General features: G+C 45.1%; 1 gene segment (V, D, J or C); it reads right to left on the reverse strand.

Annotated features, from left to right (window-relative positions):
- Window positions 1-12221: 12221 nt before the first annotated feature.
- On the reverse strand, window positions 12222-12707 carry LOC102516270. The segment is given in 2 exon segments: window positions 12222-12576; window positions 12662-12707. Coding segments are annotated over 2 exon segments (362 nt in total).
- Window positions 12708-16191: the final 3484 nt, after the last annotated feature.

Raw genomic sequence — 16191 nt, forward strand, 5'->3', positions numbered from 1 at the left:
ACGCAGCCCCCATACGGGTAGCACATTGTGGTCTGTGCAGGGACACATGTTAGGTGAGAGTTTGTCCAGCATTTTCACCTTTACTCCTCCTCTTGGACATAACTGATGCTGAGTCAGCATCAAAAGAGTTTTGGACAAGACTCATCAGGTTTCCCAACCCGCTTCGGGGATGAGATCTTGATGATTTTGACAGTTACTGTGTTGGCCAGTAATCTGTAAGCAGAATTCATGAGGATTGTTTTCAACATTCTCTGCATTTCAATGCATTTCTATCAATAATAACATTCAAGAAAATGTCTTTACTAGTGATTGGGCTGTAATGAATACTTGTTATATACTTTGTAATTTTATTTTTTTGCAAGTTACAAACTACAGAATATGCTATAAAACTCACCTCAGTGTTGCATGTTGAAATCTACACATAGTGGGATAGAAAGTTTATGTGACGTGAGAAATGTGACCAAGCCTCACCCTACCTGAGTTTGACATCTCCCGGTGGCATGAGAGCTGGGAGAAGTCCAATTGGAACTCTTGGATGAACTGCAAAATCCCAGGTGTTAAACTTCAGAGTGTGAACTGCCAGGTGTGAAGACTGAGGGTCATTCCCACCCGGATTCAGGCTCATCATTTCAAACTGCTTCTTGCACCAGAACCACTCCCCACCCAGCTGTGCTGTCCTCTGACCAGAGACCTGCAGCACCTGAAGGATTCTGGTCTAGACTCAGCCATACAGGTGAGGGTCTTAGTTGTCAGAAGTAGGAAAGCACGACTAGGGGGAAGGTGGGTGATGAAACTGGCACTGAGCCCTCAGCCCCATGGAAGTTCTGTCAGGAGCCCAGGAACACTCAGGATGTGGGTTCAGAATCCAAGGCTTCATCCTGACTTCTCAGCACCACCTTCAGAAGGGCTGCGCTGCACTGAGTTTTACACGGTTTTGACAAAATTAATGTCAGAATCCTGGATAGCGTTTGCATTGATGATGGGGAAGACATTGATTTGAATAAATTATCCTATTAGACATTTCTTTATAGAATTGGGTGATTTTCATAAAGAAAATAAGGTGATAGTGTCCAAATTCAGAATGATGGAAGTCCAGAGAGGGGGGGTTATACACAAAATGAGACAAGATGCAGAACCTTGAGAGGGAGACCCTCATCGGAGCACAGTCAGAAACAACAGGCAGCAGGCAGAGGGGGAAGCAGGTGCTGACAAGCCAGAGCTTCAGGGCTTTCCCCAAGGACCCCGCCTCTGCAGACAGAGGTGGGGAGGTGGGGGACGGATGCCTCACTCAGACGGCGCATGCTCATTATTTAGGGAAGGGGACAGACACGCTGGGTTCAAAACCAACTCCTCCCTAAGACACAAGTGCATCTAAAAATGAGAAGCTCTGATCAATTTCTGCCTGTTCCCTGGCTCTATATTCAGCCTGGACCTCACTTCTGCTTTTAATCCCCCAGGTTCACCACTGATTCAGCACGTCTGGAACTGGATTCCTACTAGATGGTCTAGGAGCAGTGATACCAACCCTAAGCACACAGGCTTCAAGCCCCTTGGCCACTCCCATCCCAGCCCCGTTCCACTCCCTACTGTCAAATGTACAGACTTGCACTCAGCCTCCCAAGTGCCCTTCCTGCCTCATTCTCCGCCTAACTTTACCTCTGTTATGAACCCTGCATGGACAATGGGGGATCAGCAGGCTGTGAAACACACCTGACGTCCCAGGGTCAATGTTTGATGCGAGCATGCTCACCTGTCTATAAACTGTTCGCCACAAAGTCATGTAGACTTCATGTTCATCAACAGGTTTGAGCTCAGGAGACTCTTCTGGGAGTCTGTCTAGTGGTCACAGAATCACCCAGTTCTCACAGGTGAGCTGAGGTGTCATGAGAGGTCCTGGTAATGACCGCAGACCCCAGGCTCACTAGGCTGCTGGCTGGGGGGTGGACTGAACCACCCTAACCTCACGCCCTGGTGTGGATGCAAACGCATCCAGGCCACCATCACCTCTGGTCTCTACTGTCACACCTGACTCCCGAGTATCTCATCGCTGTGAGCAACCTGGTGTTTCTAAAGCATAACCAGGGGAGGTGGTCTCTGCACGTTTCCCTTCTGCGTAGGATCCAGATGAGCGTCCTTGAGCTCCCAGGTCCTCCCTGAAGAGTGAAGAGGAAGCACCTTGGGCTCTGGACGTGGACCTTCTGGGGCTGTTTCCCAGCAGCACCACCTGCATGTGGCCCTGTCCAGTCATTTAACCAGACTGTCACCTTCCCCTCGGGTATGAGGTGGAGAAGTGGGTTTCCGTGGAAGGTGCATCATTCTGTTCCAGGTGTTGATTGTGACAGAAGAAATTTCCACAGCCCCTGGCAGCTTGATACAACATCAGGCACTCGATTCTTAGGACCCTGTGATGTGAGAGCATCTGGAGAATAAGGGCTTTCCTACCCAGAAGTGCCCCCAAAGGTGCCAGGATGATGTCTGGAGGGTCTGTTCCAGTTGTGCTCAGGTGTCTGGATGCTATCTGTGGTTTTGGCTGCAAGCAGAGTTAGGGCTGAGGGCCAGCCCTGGGATCCAGCCCTGGGATCCAGCCCTGTGGGCCTCTTCTTGTGCACGGGGCTGCACCCCAGACAGGTCACTGGGTCAGCTGGTGCCCCCTTCCCAGTCGCTACTCTGGGCAACTTCCTGCAAACCTAAATGCAGTTTTACTCTGTGACCCAGCAACCACACTCCTAGGTAATTATGTAACTAGCCTTGAGACATGTCCACACAACAAAGTGCACATGAATGATTACATAGCTGCATTCGGAAATGACAGAAATGGAGGAACACAATGTCCTTCCTCAGGGAATGAACAAACAACCTATGGGTCACCTCTGCAGTCAAATTCTATTCAGCAACTTATAAAATGAACTGCCAAACTAGGAAATGTCCACAAAAGATTTAATGCCTACAGAGTGAAAGAAATCAGTCTAAAAATGGTTCATACTGTGTGATTTTATTTTTTGTTTGTTCTGTAGAACGCAGAACCATACGATGTAAGGTATGTGAGGAGAGGTTAAAGCAGGTGAAATGCAGGTATTCAGTAGGCAGTGAGAATACCCTTTATGAGATTCCGATGATTTATGCAGGACACTGTGATGTTTCAACACATATGGAGCTAAAGGGCACAAATGTAACCCAAATGTGCAGTTGTGGAGTGTTTTTGATGGTTTGTTTTGTTTCTTTTATTTTCTCACAGAATTTTCTTTATGATCCAGGATTCCAGGATTTAGTGCAGACTGTGTAGAATTATCTAATTCAACTGCACACCTGTGAAATGACTCCTCCAAGGAAGGTGGGGCTAAAATATCCTGACCCACGTTACTTTGGACATGAGTGGGGTCTGTAAGACTAGAGCCGGTAAACTGCACATAAACACTGTGTTCTAGCTGAGTTATCTGTTTCCAGCTGGGATAGAGGTTCACAGTCTGACACCACTGTCCACAGGGAAGAAATCAATAAAGTCCTCACATGGGATATGGGGGGAGCCAGGTTCATCAAGGTTGGGGATGGTGGTTCCAGGCGAGCAAGGAGCTAAGGCTAATGTGGTCTGTGTGGTGTTGAGTCAGGACAGGAGACAGCTGTGCATTCTCATGTTGACCTTTCCACAGGTAACGTTTAGCTCCAGAAATAGATGTAGGTGTGTGTGTTCCCAGGGGTTCGTACACACACCTATTCTTGATGTCTGTTAGCTGTGTGCTCCTAGAAGCACTCACACCCATGTCTCAGTGCTCAGAATCTTGGTTCCTAGTATCATTCTCAAAAGGGAGCTCTGGTCCATCCATGAATTGTCCACTCCTGGGGAGAAGAGACAGAGAGTGACAATAGAAAGTAAGAGATGAGACTGTAGATTCTTGTATTTCCAGAGAGTAATAAAGTATTCAACTATCCAAAGGATTGGCCATTTTCAAAGTGATGCAGGGGCCAACCTGAAAGAATTCCCAGTGGCTAAACCCTGCAGATGTTTGTGCATCAAAATTAATATTTTATCATTTTATCTTAATCCAAATTATGCGATGTAGAGACATTGATCATTACTGAGAGTACTATATGATTCAATTAGTGAAAACACTTTTAAAAGAGGGACAACTCAACAAAGAAATATTCAATAAATCTTAGCTGACTGTCTGCTGACCAGGAGGTGGAGATTTAGTTCTGACCCCTCGATTGTGGCCTGAGCTTTGGGACATTTAGAAATTCCACATGATATTGAAATTCACAGCCAATTTTTGATGTTTTTCATAAAACATGGTCCATGAATGAACAGTGTGACAAATTTTACTGTATCAAAATTAAAGCCTCTTTTCTGAGAAAAAAATTAAGTGAATGAATAGACCAGAATAGACTTGGATAATGTGCTTTCTAACTGCATGTTCTTTCTTTTCTTTCTTTTTTTTTTTTTTAACATTTTTTATTGATTTATAATCATTTTACAATGTTGTGTCAAATTCCAGTGTTCAGCACAATTTTTCAGTCATTCATGGACATATACACACTCATTGTCACATTTTTTTCTGTGTGAGTTACCATAACATTTTGTGTGTATTTCCCTATGCTATACAGTGTAATCTTGTTTATCTACTCTACAATTTTGAAATCCCAGTCTATCCCTTCCCACTCTCCATCCCCCCTGGTAACCACAAGTCTGTATTCTCTGTCTATGAGTCTATTTCTGTCCTGTATTTACACTTTGTTTTTGTTTGTTGTTTGTTTGTTTTTGTGTTTGTTTTTTAGATTCCACATATGAGTGATCTCACGTGGTATTTTTCTTTCTCTTTCTGGCTTACTTCACTTAGAATGACATTCTCCAGGAGCATCCATGTTGCTGCAAATGGCATTATGTTGTCGGTTTTTGTGGCTGAGTAGTATTCCATTGTATAAATATACCACCTCTTCTTTATCCAGTCACCTGTTGATGGACATTTAGGCTGTTTCCATGTTTTGGCTATTGTAAATAGTGCTGCTATGAACATTGGGGTGCAGGTGTCATCCTGAAGTAGGGTTCCTTCTGGATACAAGCCCAGGAGTGGGATTCCTGGGTCATATGGTAAGTCTATTCCTAGTCTTTTGAGGAATCTCCACACTGTCCTCCATAGTGGCTGCACCAAACTGCATTCCCACCAGCAGTGTAGGAGGGTTCCCCTTTCTCCACAGCCTCTCCAGCCTTTGTCAGTTGTGGATTTTTGACTGATGACTATTCTGACTGGTGTGAGATGATACCTCATTGTAGTTTTGATTTGCATTTCTCTGATAATTGGTGATATTGAACATTTTTTCACGTGCCTTTTGATCATTTGTATGTCTTCCTTGGAGAATTGCTTGTTTAGGTCTTCTGCCCATTTTTGATTTGGGTTGTTTATTTTTTTTTATTGAGTCGTATGAGCTGCTTATATATTCGGGAGATCAAGCCTTTGTCAGTTTCATTTGCAAAAATTTTCTCCCATTCCGTAGGTTGCCTTCTTGTTTTACTTCTGGTTTCCTTTGCTGTGCAGAAGCTTGTAAGTTTCATTAGGTCCCATTTGTTTATTCTTGTTTTATTTCTTCTAGTAGAAAATTTTGAAATGTATGTCAGATAATGTTTTGCCTATGTTTTCCTCTAGGAGGTTTATTGTATCTTGTCTTATGTTTAAGTCTTTGATCCATTTTGAGTTGATTTTTGTATATGGTATAAGGGAGTGTTCTAGCTTCATTGTTTTACATGCTGCTGTCCAGTTTTCCCAACACCATTTGCTGAAGAGACTGTCTTTATTCCATTGTATATTCTTGCCTCCTTTGTTGAAGATTAGTTGATGAAAAGCTTGTGGGTTCATTTCTGGGCTCTCTATTCTGTTCCATTGGACCCTATGTCTGTTTTTGTACCAATACCATGCTGTTTTGATTACCGTAGCTCTATAGTATTGTCTGAAGTCTGGGAGAGTTATTCCTCCAGCCTCTTTCTTTCTCTTCAGGAATGCTTTGGCAATTCTAGGTCTTTGATGGTTCCATATAAATTTTATTATGGTTTGTTCTAGTTCTGTGAAATATGTCCTGGGTAATTGGATAGGGATTGCATTCTATCTGTAGATTGCCTTGGGCAGTGTGACCATTTTAACAATATTAATTCTTCCAATCCAAGAGCATGGAATATCTTTCCATTTTTTAAAGTCTTCTTTAATTTCCTTCATCAATGGTTTATAATTTTCTGTTTATAATTCTTTCACCTCCTTAGTTAGATTTATTCCCAGATATTTTATTATTTTGGGTGCTATTTTAAAGGGGATTGTTTCTTTACTTTCTTCTTCTGTTGACTCATCGTTACTGTAAAGAAATGCAACTGATTTTGGAACCTTAAGTTTGTAACCTGCTACCTTGCTGAATTCCTCAATCAGCTCTAGTAGCTTTTGTGTGGACCTTTTAGGGTTTTCTACATATAGTAACATGTCATCAGTATACAGTGACACTTTTACCACTTCTCTTCCAATTTGGATCCCTTTTATTTCTTTCTCTTGCCTGATTGCTGTGTTGAGGACTTCCAAGACTATGTTGAATAGGCGTGGTGATAGTGGGCATCCTTGTCTTGTCCCAGATTTTAGTAGGAAGCTTTTGAGTTTTTCAACGTTGAGTACTATGCTGGCTGTAGGTTTGTCATATATAGCTTTTATGATGTTGAGATATGTTCCCTCTATACCCACTTTGGTGAGAGTTTTTATCATAAATGGGTGTTGAATTTTATCAAATGCTTTTTCTGCATCGATTGAGATGATCATGTGGTTTTTGTCCTTTCTCTTGTTGATGTGATGTATTACATTGATTGATTTGTGTATGTTGAACCAGCCTTGTGTCCCTGGGATGAACCCCACTTGGTCATGATGTATAATCTTTTTTATGTGTTGTTGGATTCTATTTGCTAAAATTTTGGTGAGGATTTTGGCGTCTATATTCATCAGTGATATTGGCCTATGATTCTCTTTTTTTTGTAGTGTCTTTGCCTGGTTTTGGTATCAGGGTGATGGTGGCTTCATAGAATGAGTTTGGGAGTATTCCCTCCTTTTCAATCATCTGGAAGAGTTTGAGAAGGACTGGTATGAGTTCTTCCTTGTATGTTTGGTAGAATTCCCCGGTGAAGCCGTCCAGTCCTGGACTTTTATTAGTAGGGACGTTTTTAATTGCTATTTCTACCTCCTTTCTAGTGATCGGATTGTTCAAGTGTTCAGATTCTTCTTGATTCAGTCTTGATTCAGGGGCAGACTGGATAATAAAGCAAGAACCTTCAATATGCTTGTCACATTCAGTGGACAGTATGTTTCCAGAAACTTGTCCATCTCCTCTAGGTTATCCAGTTTGGTTCCATAAAGTTTTTCATAATATTCTCATATGATATTCTGTATTTCTATTTTGTTTGTTGTAATTTCTCCATTTTCCTTTCTTATTTTGCTAATTTGTGCTCTCTCTTTTTTCTTCTTTGTGAGTTTGGCCAGAGGTTTGTCGATTTTATTTACTTTTTCAAAAAACCAGCTTTTGGTTTGGTTGATTTTTTCTATGGTCTTGTTAATCTCTATTGTATTTAATTCCTCTCTGATCTTTATTATTCCCTTCCTTCTGCTGCTTTTTGGGGCTGTTTGTTCTTCTTTTTCTAATTCATTCAGTTGGTGGGTTAAATTGTTTATTTGAGATTGTTCTTCTTTTTTGAGGAAGGCCTATATCGCTATAAACTTCCCTCTTAGCACTGCCTTTGCTGTGTCCCATAGGTTTTGAGTGGTTGTGCTTTCATTATCATTTGTCTCAAGGTATTTTTTAATTCCAGCTTTGATTTCCTCATTGACCCATTGTTTTTTCAATAACATATTGTTTAATCTCCATGCTTTGCTTTTTTTCTCCTTTGTTTCTCTGTTGTTGTTTTCCAGTTTCATGGCGTTGTGGTCAGTAAAGATGCTTGAGATAATTTCTATCTTCTTAAAATTGGTGAGGTTTCTTATGTGCCCAAGTACATGATCGATCCTGGAAAATGTTCCATGTGCACTTGAGAAGAATGTATATCCTATTTTTTGTGGGTGTAATGCTCTGCAATTATCCACCAAATCTAGTTTTTCTATGGTATTATTTAATTTCTCTGTTGCCTTGTTTATTTTCTGTCTGGAAGATCTGTCTAGTGATGTTAATGCAGTGTTAAAATCTCCAACTATGATTGTATTCCCATCAATATCCCCCTTTATCTCTGTTAGTAATTCTTGTATGTACTTAGGTACTCCTATATTGGGTGCACATATATTAACGCGTGTAATATCCTCATCTTGTATCACTCCTTTAATCATTATAAAATGTCCTTCTTTATCTTTCTTTATGGCCTTTGTTTTAAAGTCTATTTTGTCTGAAATCAGTACTGCAACACCTGCTTTTTTGGCTTTTCCATTTGCATGGAATATCCTTTTCCATCCTTTCACTCTCAATCTATATGTGTCCTTCTCCCTAAAGTGGGTCTCTTGTATGCAGCATATTGAAGGTTCTTGCTTTATTATCCAGTCTGCCCCTCTATGTCTTTTGACTGGAGCATTTAGTCCATTAACATTTACAGTAATTAATGATAGATGTGTGTTTATTGCCATTTTGAACTTATCTTTTCAGTTGAATTGGTATATCTTCTTTGTTCCTTTCTTCTTCCTTTTGTGGTTTGGTAATTTTCCTTTGTATTATCATGGATTTTATGTAATTTTTGTGACTCCCGTGTAAGTTTTTGGCTTGTGGTTACCCTTTTTTGTAAATCTATTAGCCCATTAGTATAACTGTTTTTATTAAACTGATAGTAACATGATCTCAAACCCATCCTACTGTTAAAAAAATTTTAAAAAGAAAGAAAAAAATATATTCTATATTTCCCTGCCTCCCTCTCCCACTCTCAGTGATTTGTACGTCTTCTTTTATAATTTCGTGTTTACTTTATTTGTAATTCATGAGTTATCACCTTTCCAGTTGTGAGTTTCTCATTTCTGTAGCATCCTGCTGCTTTTCTATTTAGAACAGCCCTTTCAATACTCCTTTTAGCATGGGTTTAGTGTTGCTAAACTCCTGCAGCTTTTTTTTTTTTGTCTGTGAAACTCTTTATTTCTCCTTCTATCCTAAAGGATAGCCTTGCTGGATAAAGGATCCTAGGCTACATCTTTTTTTCACTCAGGGCTTTGAATATATCTTGCCACTCCCTTCTGGCCTGTAGTGTTTGTGTAGAGAAATCAGCTGAGAGCCTTATGGGGGTTCCCTTGTAACTTACTCTTTGCTTTTCTCTTGCTGCCTTTAGGATCATTTCTTTATCCTTGACTCTGGCCATCTTGATTATGATATGTCTTGGTGTGGGTCTATTTGGGTTCTTCCTGTTTGGGACCCTCTGAGTTTCCTGTACTTGGATATCTGATTCCTTCTTTAAGTTTGGGAAATTTTCAGTCATGATTTCTTCAAAAACCTTTTCAATCCCCTTTGATCTTTCTTCCCCTTCTGGGACCCCTATTATGCGAAGATTGGGATGCTTTATATTATCCCATAAGTCCCTTATGCTATTTTCATTATTTTTTATTTGCTTATCTTGTAGTTCTTCTGATTGGATGCTTTCTATTGTCCTGTCTTCTAGATCACTAATTCGTTCCTCTGCATTATCTAGTCGGCTTTGTACAGCTATTAGATCATTCCTCATCTCTGTCAATGAGTTTACCCATTCTACTTGGCTCTTCTTTATAGCTTCAATTTCATTTTTGATATATTTTATGTCTCTAAACACTATCTCTTTTAATTCCTTCAGCAACTTGATCACTCCTTTTTTGAAATCTTGATCTAGTAGGCTATCGATATCTATTTCATTGACCTTTCTTTCAGGGGATTTCTCTTGTTGCTTTAATTGGGAAAGGTTTCTCTGCTTCTTCATCTTGCACAAACCTCTCTGGCACTGTGGTTTATGGAGTATCAGTTGTCTATTTTGGTCCTCAAGGAGTTTATCTATCTAATGCCTATGTAGGAATAAGACTTAGAAAAAATAAGAGAGAGAGAGAAAGAATTTTAAAAGAAGGGAGAAAGAAGGTTTGAAAACAGTGTGTAATGAATAATAGAAGAGCGAGTTGAAGCAGAGTATCAATCGGGTTGAGACGTCCTTTTAAAACATTTTAAAAAAAGGGGGGGTGATGAATAGATGTATTTGAAACCTGTGTCTAATCAATAACAGGACATCAAAACCCAAGAGAAATAGAAATGAATTAAGAAGTAAAAATTAAGAGGGTAATAGAAAGTAAAACAGGTAAAAACAGATAAAAGAAAAAAAGAGGGGGTTGTCGGTGTTCTTCTGGAGTCTGTGTGAAGTCTTTCTGTCTTTGTCCTGTTTTGGAAGCTCAGCTTGCTGTTTTCAGAGGTCCTCCGTAGGATCCCTCTCCTGTGCTGCTCCCAGTAGCTGTCGGCAAGCAGATCGCGCCCCCTCCTAACACTGGGTCAGGTGCAGCTCTCCTCTGCTGTGGGCGGACGGGTCACTGCCCCTCCCGATGCCGCGGTCAGATGTTGCAGACTGGCCGGGTAGGAGGGCGGGTCGTGCCCCCTCCCAGCACCTCGGTCAGGGGCTGCGTTCCTGCCCGAAAGGCGGGGGGCCGCTCTCCCTCTCCCTGCATTGTCGGTAGCTCCGCTGCTCTGTGTGGCTGCGCTCTCCGCCCTGGTCGGCGCCCCGCCCTGGTCGGCGCTACGCAGGTGGCCTCGGGGAAGACCGAGGGACAGCCTTGTCTCTGCTCCGGGCCAGAGTTCAGCTTCTTGTTTGTCTTGGCAGAGCAAGTTCTCTGAGGGACCAGGATGGAAGGATCCTATCTGCCCCGGGGTGCAGGCCAGTCTCAGTCTGGCCTTTGAGGCTGCTAAGCCCTTCGGTGCGGATGCAGGTTTCGCCCCTGCCCCCGCCTGGATGCTAAGCGCCGGAGGATATGGTGGCTGTGCCTGAGCCCCGCCTCTCTTCCCCCGAAAAGTTACCGCGGGTTTTCAGAGATGGGGGTGTGCACCCTTCCCCCCAGGGCACATCAACCATGCTGTATTATGGAGGGCCCAGATTGTTCTGCCCTGTGCACCCACAGCCACGTCGCGCAGCCCCTTGCGTTCCCCCAGGGCTGCCTCCGTGCAGCCGCCCCCGTCCTCTATCCTGGCTTGGGCAGCCTGGCCCTGCCCCCCGCTGCCAGCCCGCTTCTCAGGCTGGGTGTTGGGGGGACCCTCTGTGCCCGTTTAACTTAGTTCTGTCAGTCAAGGGCTGCTCCATTTAGATCCGAGCCTTAGAGGCTCCCCCTCCGTCCCGCTGGCCTCTCAGTTGGAGAGGGGAGACCCAGCGAGCGAGCGCCAGTCCTCCTTTGCCGCTCCCTCCCCGTGGGACCCATCCCGCACTGCTTTGCGTTTTGTTCTTTCTTTTCTCCTTTTCTCCTACCAGATTTTTGGCGTCTTTACCTTTTAAAGAGGGCGATGTTCTGTCGGAGTTCCGCAGGTGCTCTGGTCGGCTGAGTGGGTCTGTGGATGTGGGTCTCGGTGCATGTGTGGGAGAGGGTGGGCTGCGAGTGCCCTTCTACTCCGCCGTCTTCTCCGAGTCCAACTGCATGTTTCCTAAAGGGATCATGTTATCACATAAACAAGGACTAACACTTAATTTAAAAAAAATACAACCAAAATGTGTCAAACAAGCTGAAGAGATACCTCGTTAATTAAACTATGAATAGCTGATTGGTTTGGTCTTATAAGTAGTGAAATATAAAGTGACACGACAAAGTGATGCTCTGAGTCACATGTCAGGGTGGCTGAAGCACAGCATGTTGACAGAAGCAGCTGTGGGTGAGGATGTGGGGCCACAGGGAATCCCATCCACCTGGTGGTGGGAGTGCACACGGCAGCCACTATAGAAGATGCTCAAGATTTCTGTTGGATTTGGATGTACTCTTACCATGTGAGTGCGCAGTGACTACAACGAATTGACCCAAGTCCACTGAAAATTCATGTTCACCCAGTTACCATGTTGGGAATGCTTACATCAGCTTTTTGACTAGAGCATTTTTTCAGTCCCTGAAATTTTCTGAAATGACGGTTCATTTATGGAAATCTTCCCATATAACTAGTGAATACATGTATCTATTTTGCAAGTTTAAACTACTTAACCCCACTTTCTATGGCAGAAGCCACCTAAATGGCTTTGTCATCACCTCAACCCAGCCCAGCCTCCCTGTCCCTCAGGGTTTCTGTCACACTCAGGACATGGGTGGTCACACTGTGTCTCTCGCACAGTAACACACGGCCGTGTCCTCAGATCTCAGACTGCTCAGCTCCATGTAGGCTGTGCTGGTGGACGTGTCTGCAGTCAAGGTGACTCTGCCCTGGAACTTCTGTGCATACTTTGTTTCACCATCTTCAGGGTCAGTTCTTCCCACCCACCAAAGCCCTTGTCCAGGGGCCTGTCGCACCCAGTCTATGTAGTATCTGGTGAAGGTGTATCCAGAAGCCTTGCAGGAGACCTTCACTGAAGCCCCAGGCTTCCTCAGCTCAGCCCTGGCTGCACCAGCTGGACCTGCGAGTGGGAACCTGGCGACAAGAGACACAACTGGATGAGATACCCACCGACTGGTTCCCGATCCCCCCTCATCCCAGAGCCCAGGGACCCCCTCACCTGCAGCCACTGCCACCAGGAAGAGGGCTCCACAGCTCCAGTCCATGGTGAGGGCTGTGCTCTGGGGTGTCTGTGGAGGATGGGGGTGTGGTTGTCCTGTGGTGATCCCAGAGCTCAGAATATCCGTATTTCACCCTGGACTCCTCAGCTTATTTGCATATTCATGAGGCCGAAGACTTTATACTGAGACCTCGCCCGTGTTGAGAAGGAGCAGATGGAGGACGCAAGGACCAAGCTCCATGGGTGCTGAGGGCCCCTGTCCTCATCCTTGTTTGAGGATGTGCATGCCCTGCCATCTCCCTGACCCTGCGCAGAGCGAGCTCCTCCCACTGAGGGACAAGCCCCCCTAGGACCAGCTCCTCATTGTGAACCCAGCTTTGAGTGACAGAGAGACACTTGAAAACGATATTCATGTTCGTATATTAATGACTAATTCCTGGGTTTAGTTTGTCCCCAGATGCTGCTCCATTTGAGTTAATGAAACCATCCCCATCCTCGAGCTCCTCATAATAAACATATCTAAACCCCTATAAATGTCACTTTAAACGTGACTCTCACTGATTTACTGGGTTGTGTAAATGCTCCCAATACAAATCAATATGAAGTTAGATCAGCAGCCCTGCCAAGTTCTCAGTATGAATAGTTTTAAGTATTTACTTGAAATAATACGAGTCAGGCCGTCACAGGAAACCCATCCCAGCCCCATCTGCACCTGCTCCTGGGTCCACAGCTCCGGGTTGGGGGTCCTGAGTGCCCAATCCAGCCCAGCCCCTCCCTGCAGGGGGGGTCCTGCCTGGGCTCACAGGGGATGCACCTCCAGCATCCCCAGTCCAGTGATAAAGGGCTTTGGTCTGGCTTCAGAATACTCCCTCTAGGGCACTGAATCCCTTTACTATCACCTGTTGAAGCAGTGAATTGACCTTAGTAAACCTGCATACTCAGCAAGAAGACTGTAGGAAGCAATTCCTGAATCTTCCAGGAGCCGCCTCCCTGGAGTTGCAGGTGCTCTGATACAGTCCACAGTCACGGTGAGTCCAGAGACCCTCAGGCTCCTGGGGGCCACTTACTTCCGTTAGGACCCTTGGGTAGAAAGTCAGTCAGAGAATCCTTGCATTTGGTCACCATGGATCTTCTTCTAAAATCCACCTCCTCTATCCTAATAACACACACTGACACATACAAACACACACACACACCCACACACACAAACACACTCAAAGACACTCACACACACACTCACACACACAGATGCACATTGTAGCTGGTGTTTACAGAAGTCAGCCACAAAGCTGATGTTCTTCTGTATCCAGGACATGGATGGGGCCCCAACACTGCCCCTCAGCCTGGGAAGCTTCTTGGCTTCGGTAAACAGGACAAAAGGAATTTGACACTAGGCAAGGCTTGGAAACTGAGTGGACATTGGTTTTGCTGATTCTCTCTGAGCTGGGCCCCTGTCAGTGCCCTGGTGAGAAAGGTCTGGGCCTCACTGCTGTTGGTCAGACCTGGGGCTCAGCCAACCCAGCCAGTCATTTGACCTGATCCACCTGGTTAGGTGCATGGGTTGCATGGACCCACAGCCCAATTTTGTGTCCATTGTCATAGGACTGAGTGCAGATCCCAAGGGCTGGGCTTTTGATCAGGACCCGGGTGTTATCTGACCCCTCCCGGCTCCAAGCCATACTGCTGGGCACACACAGCAGCAATCCATCATGAAACAGATGTATTTCTACTTGATGAGGCCTGAGCTGGCCTGATGCACACCTAGAAGTGGCCCATGTGCCCGTGGTACCTCGTCCTGCATTGGTGCCTCCTTTGTCCTAAGCTTCACCTGTGACCCAGTGGGGATTTGCCTACAGTCAATTGACAGAGGAGAAGGGGACACAGACCTGGACTACAGACAGCTCTGCATGGTACACAGGCACCTCCTGACAGTGGACAGTGGGCGCCCTGTCTTCCTGCCTGGGACATCCCTGAAGGATGGTGTGGGGGACTCCTCCCAGTGGGCAGGACTCTGAGCAGTGCACCTGGATGTTCACCCTTCTGGAAGGAGAAAGAACAGGTAATTGACATGATACAAATTCATGGGTTGTAACCAATGATTAGACTGGATGGTCAAGGACTTGAGAGGAGCATGGTTTGGAAAAACGTGTGACAAATTATTTTAGGAGGAGAACATGTGGATAGTCCTCTTTAAATAGGCAAAAATGCAAAACATGTTCGGACTCATGAGAATAATCCCGAAAGGGTGATACCTGGAGAGGAAGGGATTCATGTCAAGTTGACATGATGCCAGTGATGTTGGTACTGGCCTGGCTCTTTCCAGCTGCCCCTGTCATCACCTGATGAGCTTATGGTCACTGTGGCCTTGGTGGCAGGAATGCAGGACGTGCTTGGGCTCAATTACATGGACACCCACTCACCAGGGTCCTCCTGGTCCAGTCACTTGTGAGGACCCTTCCTGCCAGCTGCAGAGAGAAATCCTAACGTCCTGACTGGCAGCATTTCCTGGGCTGCTCAGACACCACCTGTTGGCAGGTTGGCTACTTTGGGCCACTTCCTTCATAGAACAGGAAACCTCCTATTCTTACTAAAAATATATGTTTATGCTGGATATAAACTTTTTTCTTAAAATGCAGGGAATGCAATTCTCTTGCCAAAACCACCACCCAGGGACTTTCAGATCCCACAGTCTCGGGATTCCAGCAGCCAGCATTGCTTCTGATCGGGAACTCACTTTACAGCAGAGGAAATGCATCAATCGGCCCGAGCGCACGGATCCACCAGTCCTAGATTCCTCACCATCCCACAGCTGCTGGGTTTTAGAACACAAGCTGCCTGTAGAAGATCAACAGCAGTGCCAGGTGGGTAGTAACACCTTGCAGGGCTGAGGTGAGGTTCTCCGGCCAACTGTGAACTATTTACTCTCAGTATGTTGTTCTTCTCTCACAGCCTTGATTCATGGGTCACAGAATCAGGAAATGGATGGGTGGTGGCACCACACATTGTTACCCCCAGTGACCACTAGCTAGCTTGCCTTCTTTCCCTGTGTCTTTATGCTCTACTGGCCTATGGCCTTGGTCCCCGAGGGAGGGACACTTCCACCAGGAGAGAGAACAATGATTTCTTTGACCTGCTCTTTAAGTCTGTCTTCTGGGCTTTTTGGCTCCTCAAGCCTCTGAACCTACAGGCAAAGAAGGGAGAGGATGAGCTGCCTGGGTGACTGCTTCTGACTCCCGGGGGAGCTGGAGCCCATCCCCGCCATGGGAGTGAAGAGGGGTTTACGGGGACAGGGGTCCCTTCCTGTGTCTCCCTATTAGGATGTCTTGTCGTCAAGGTGAACAGAAAACCACAACAACTCAACCCAAGGATGACTGTTTTGGTCCAGATCCATTGGAATGAAGGTTCTGGTCACTTCACTGGGTCATGGCCGCACAGCTGAGGTGCTTGCTGAAGGCAAAGGCACCCAGAAGGGGGGCAGGAAGGAGGAAGCAGCAATACGAGCCGAGACTTCTGAGCAGTTATGGAAAGAG

This window comes from Camelus ferus, chromosome 6 (genome assembly GCF_009834535.1).
Source record: "Camelus ferus isolate YT-003-E chromosome 6, BCGSAC_Cfer_1.0, whole genome shotgun sequence".
Classification (NCBI taxonomy): domain Eukaryota; kingdom Metazoa; phylum Chordata; class Mammalia; order Artiodactyla; family Camelidae; genus Camelus; species Camelus ferus.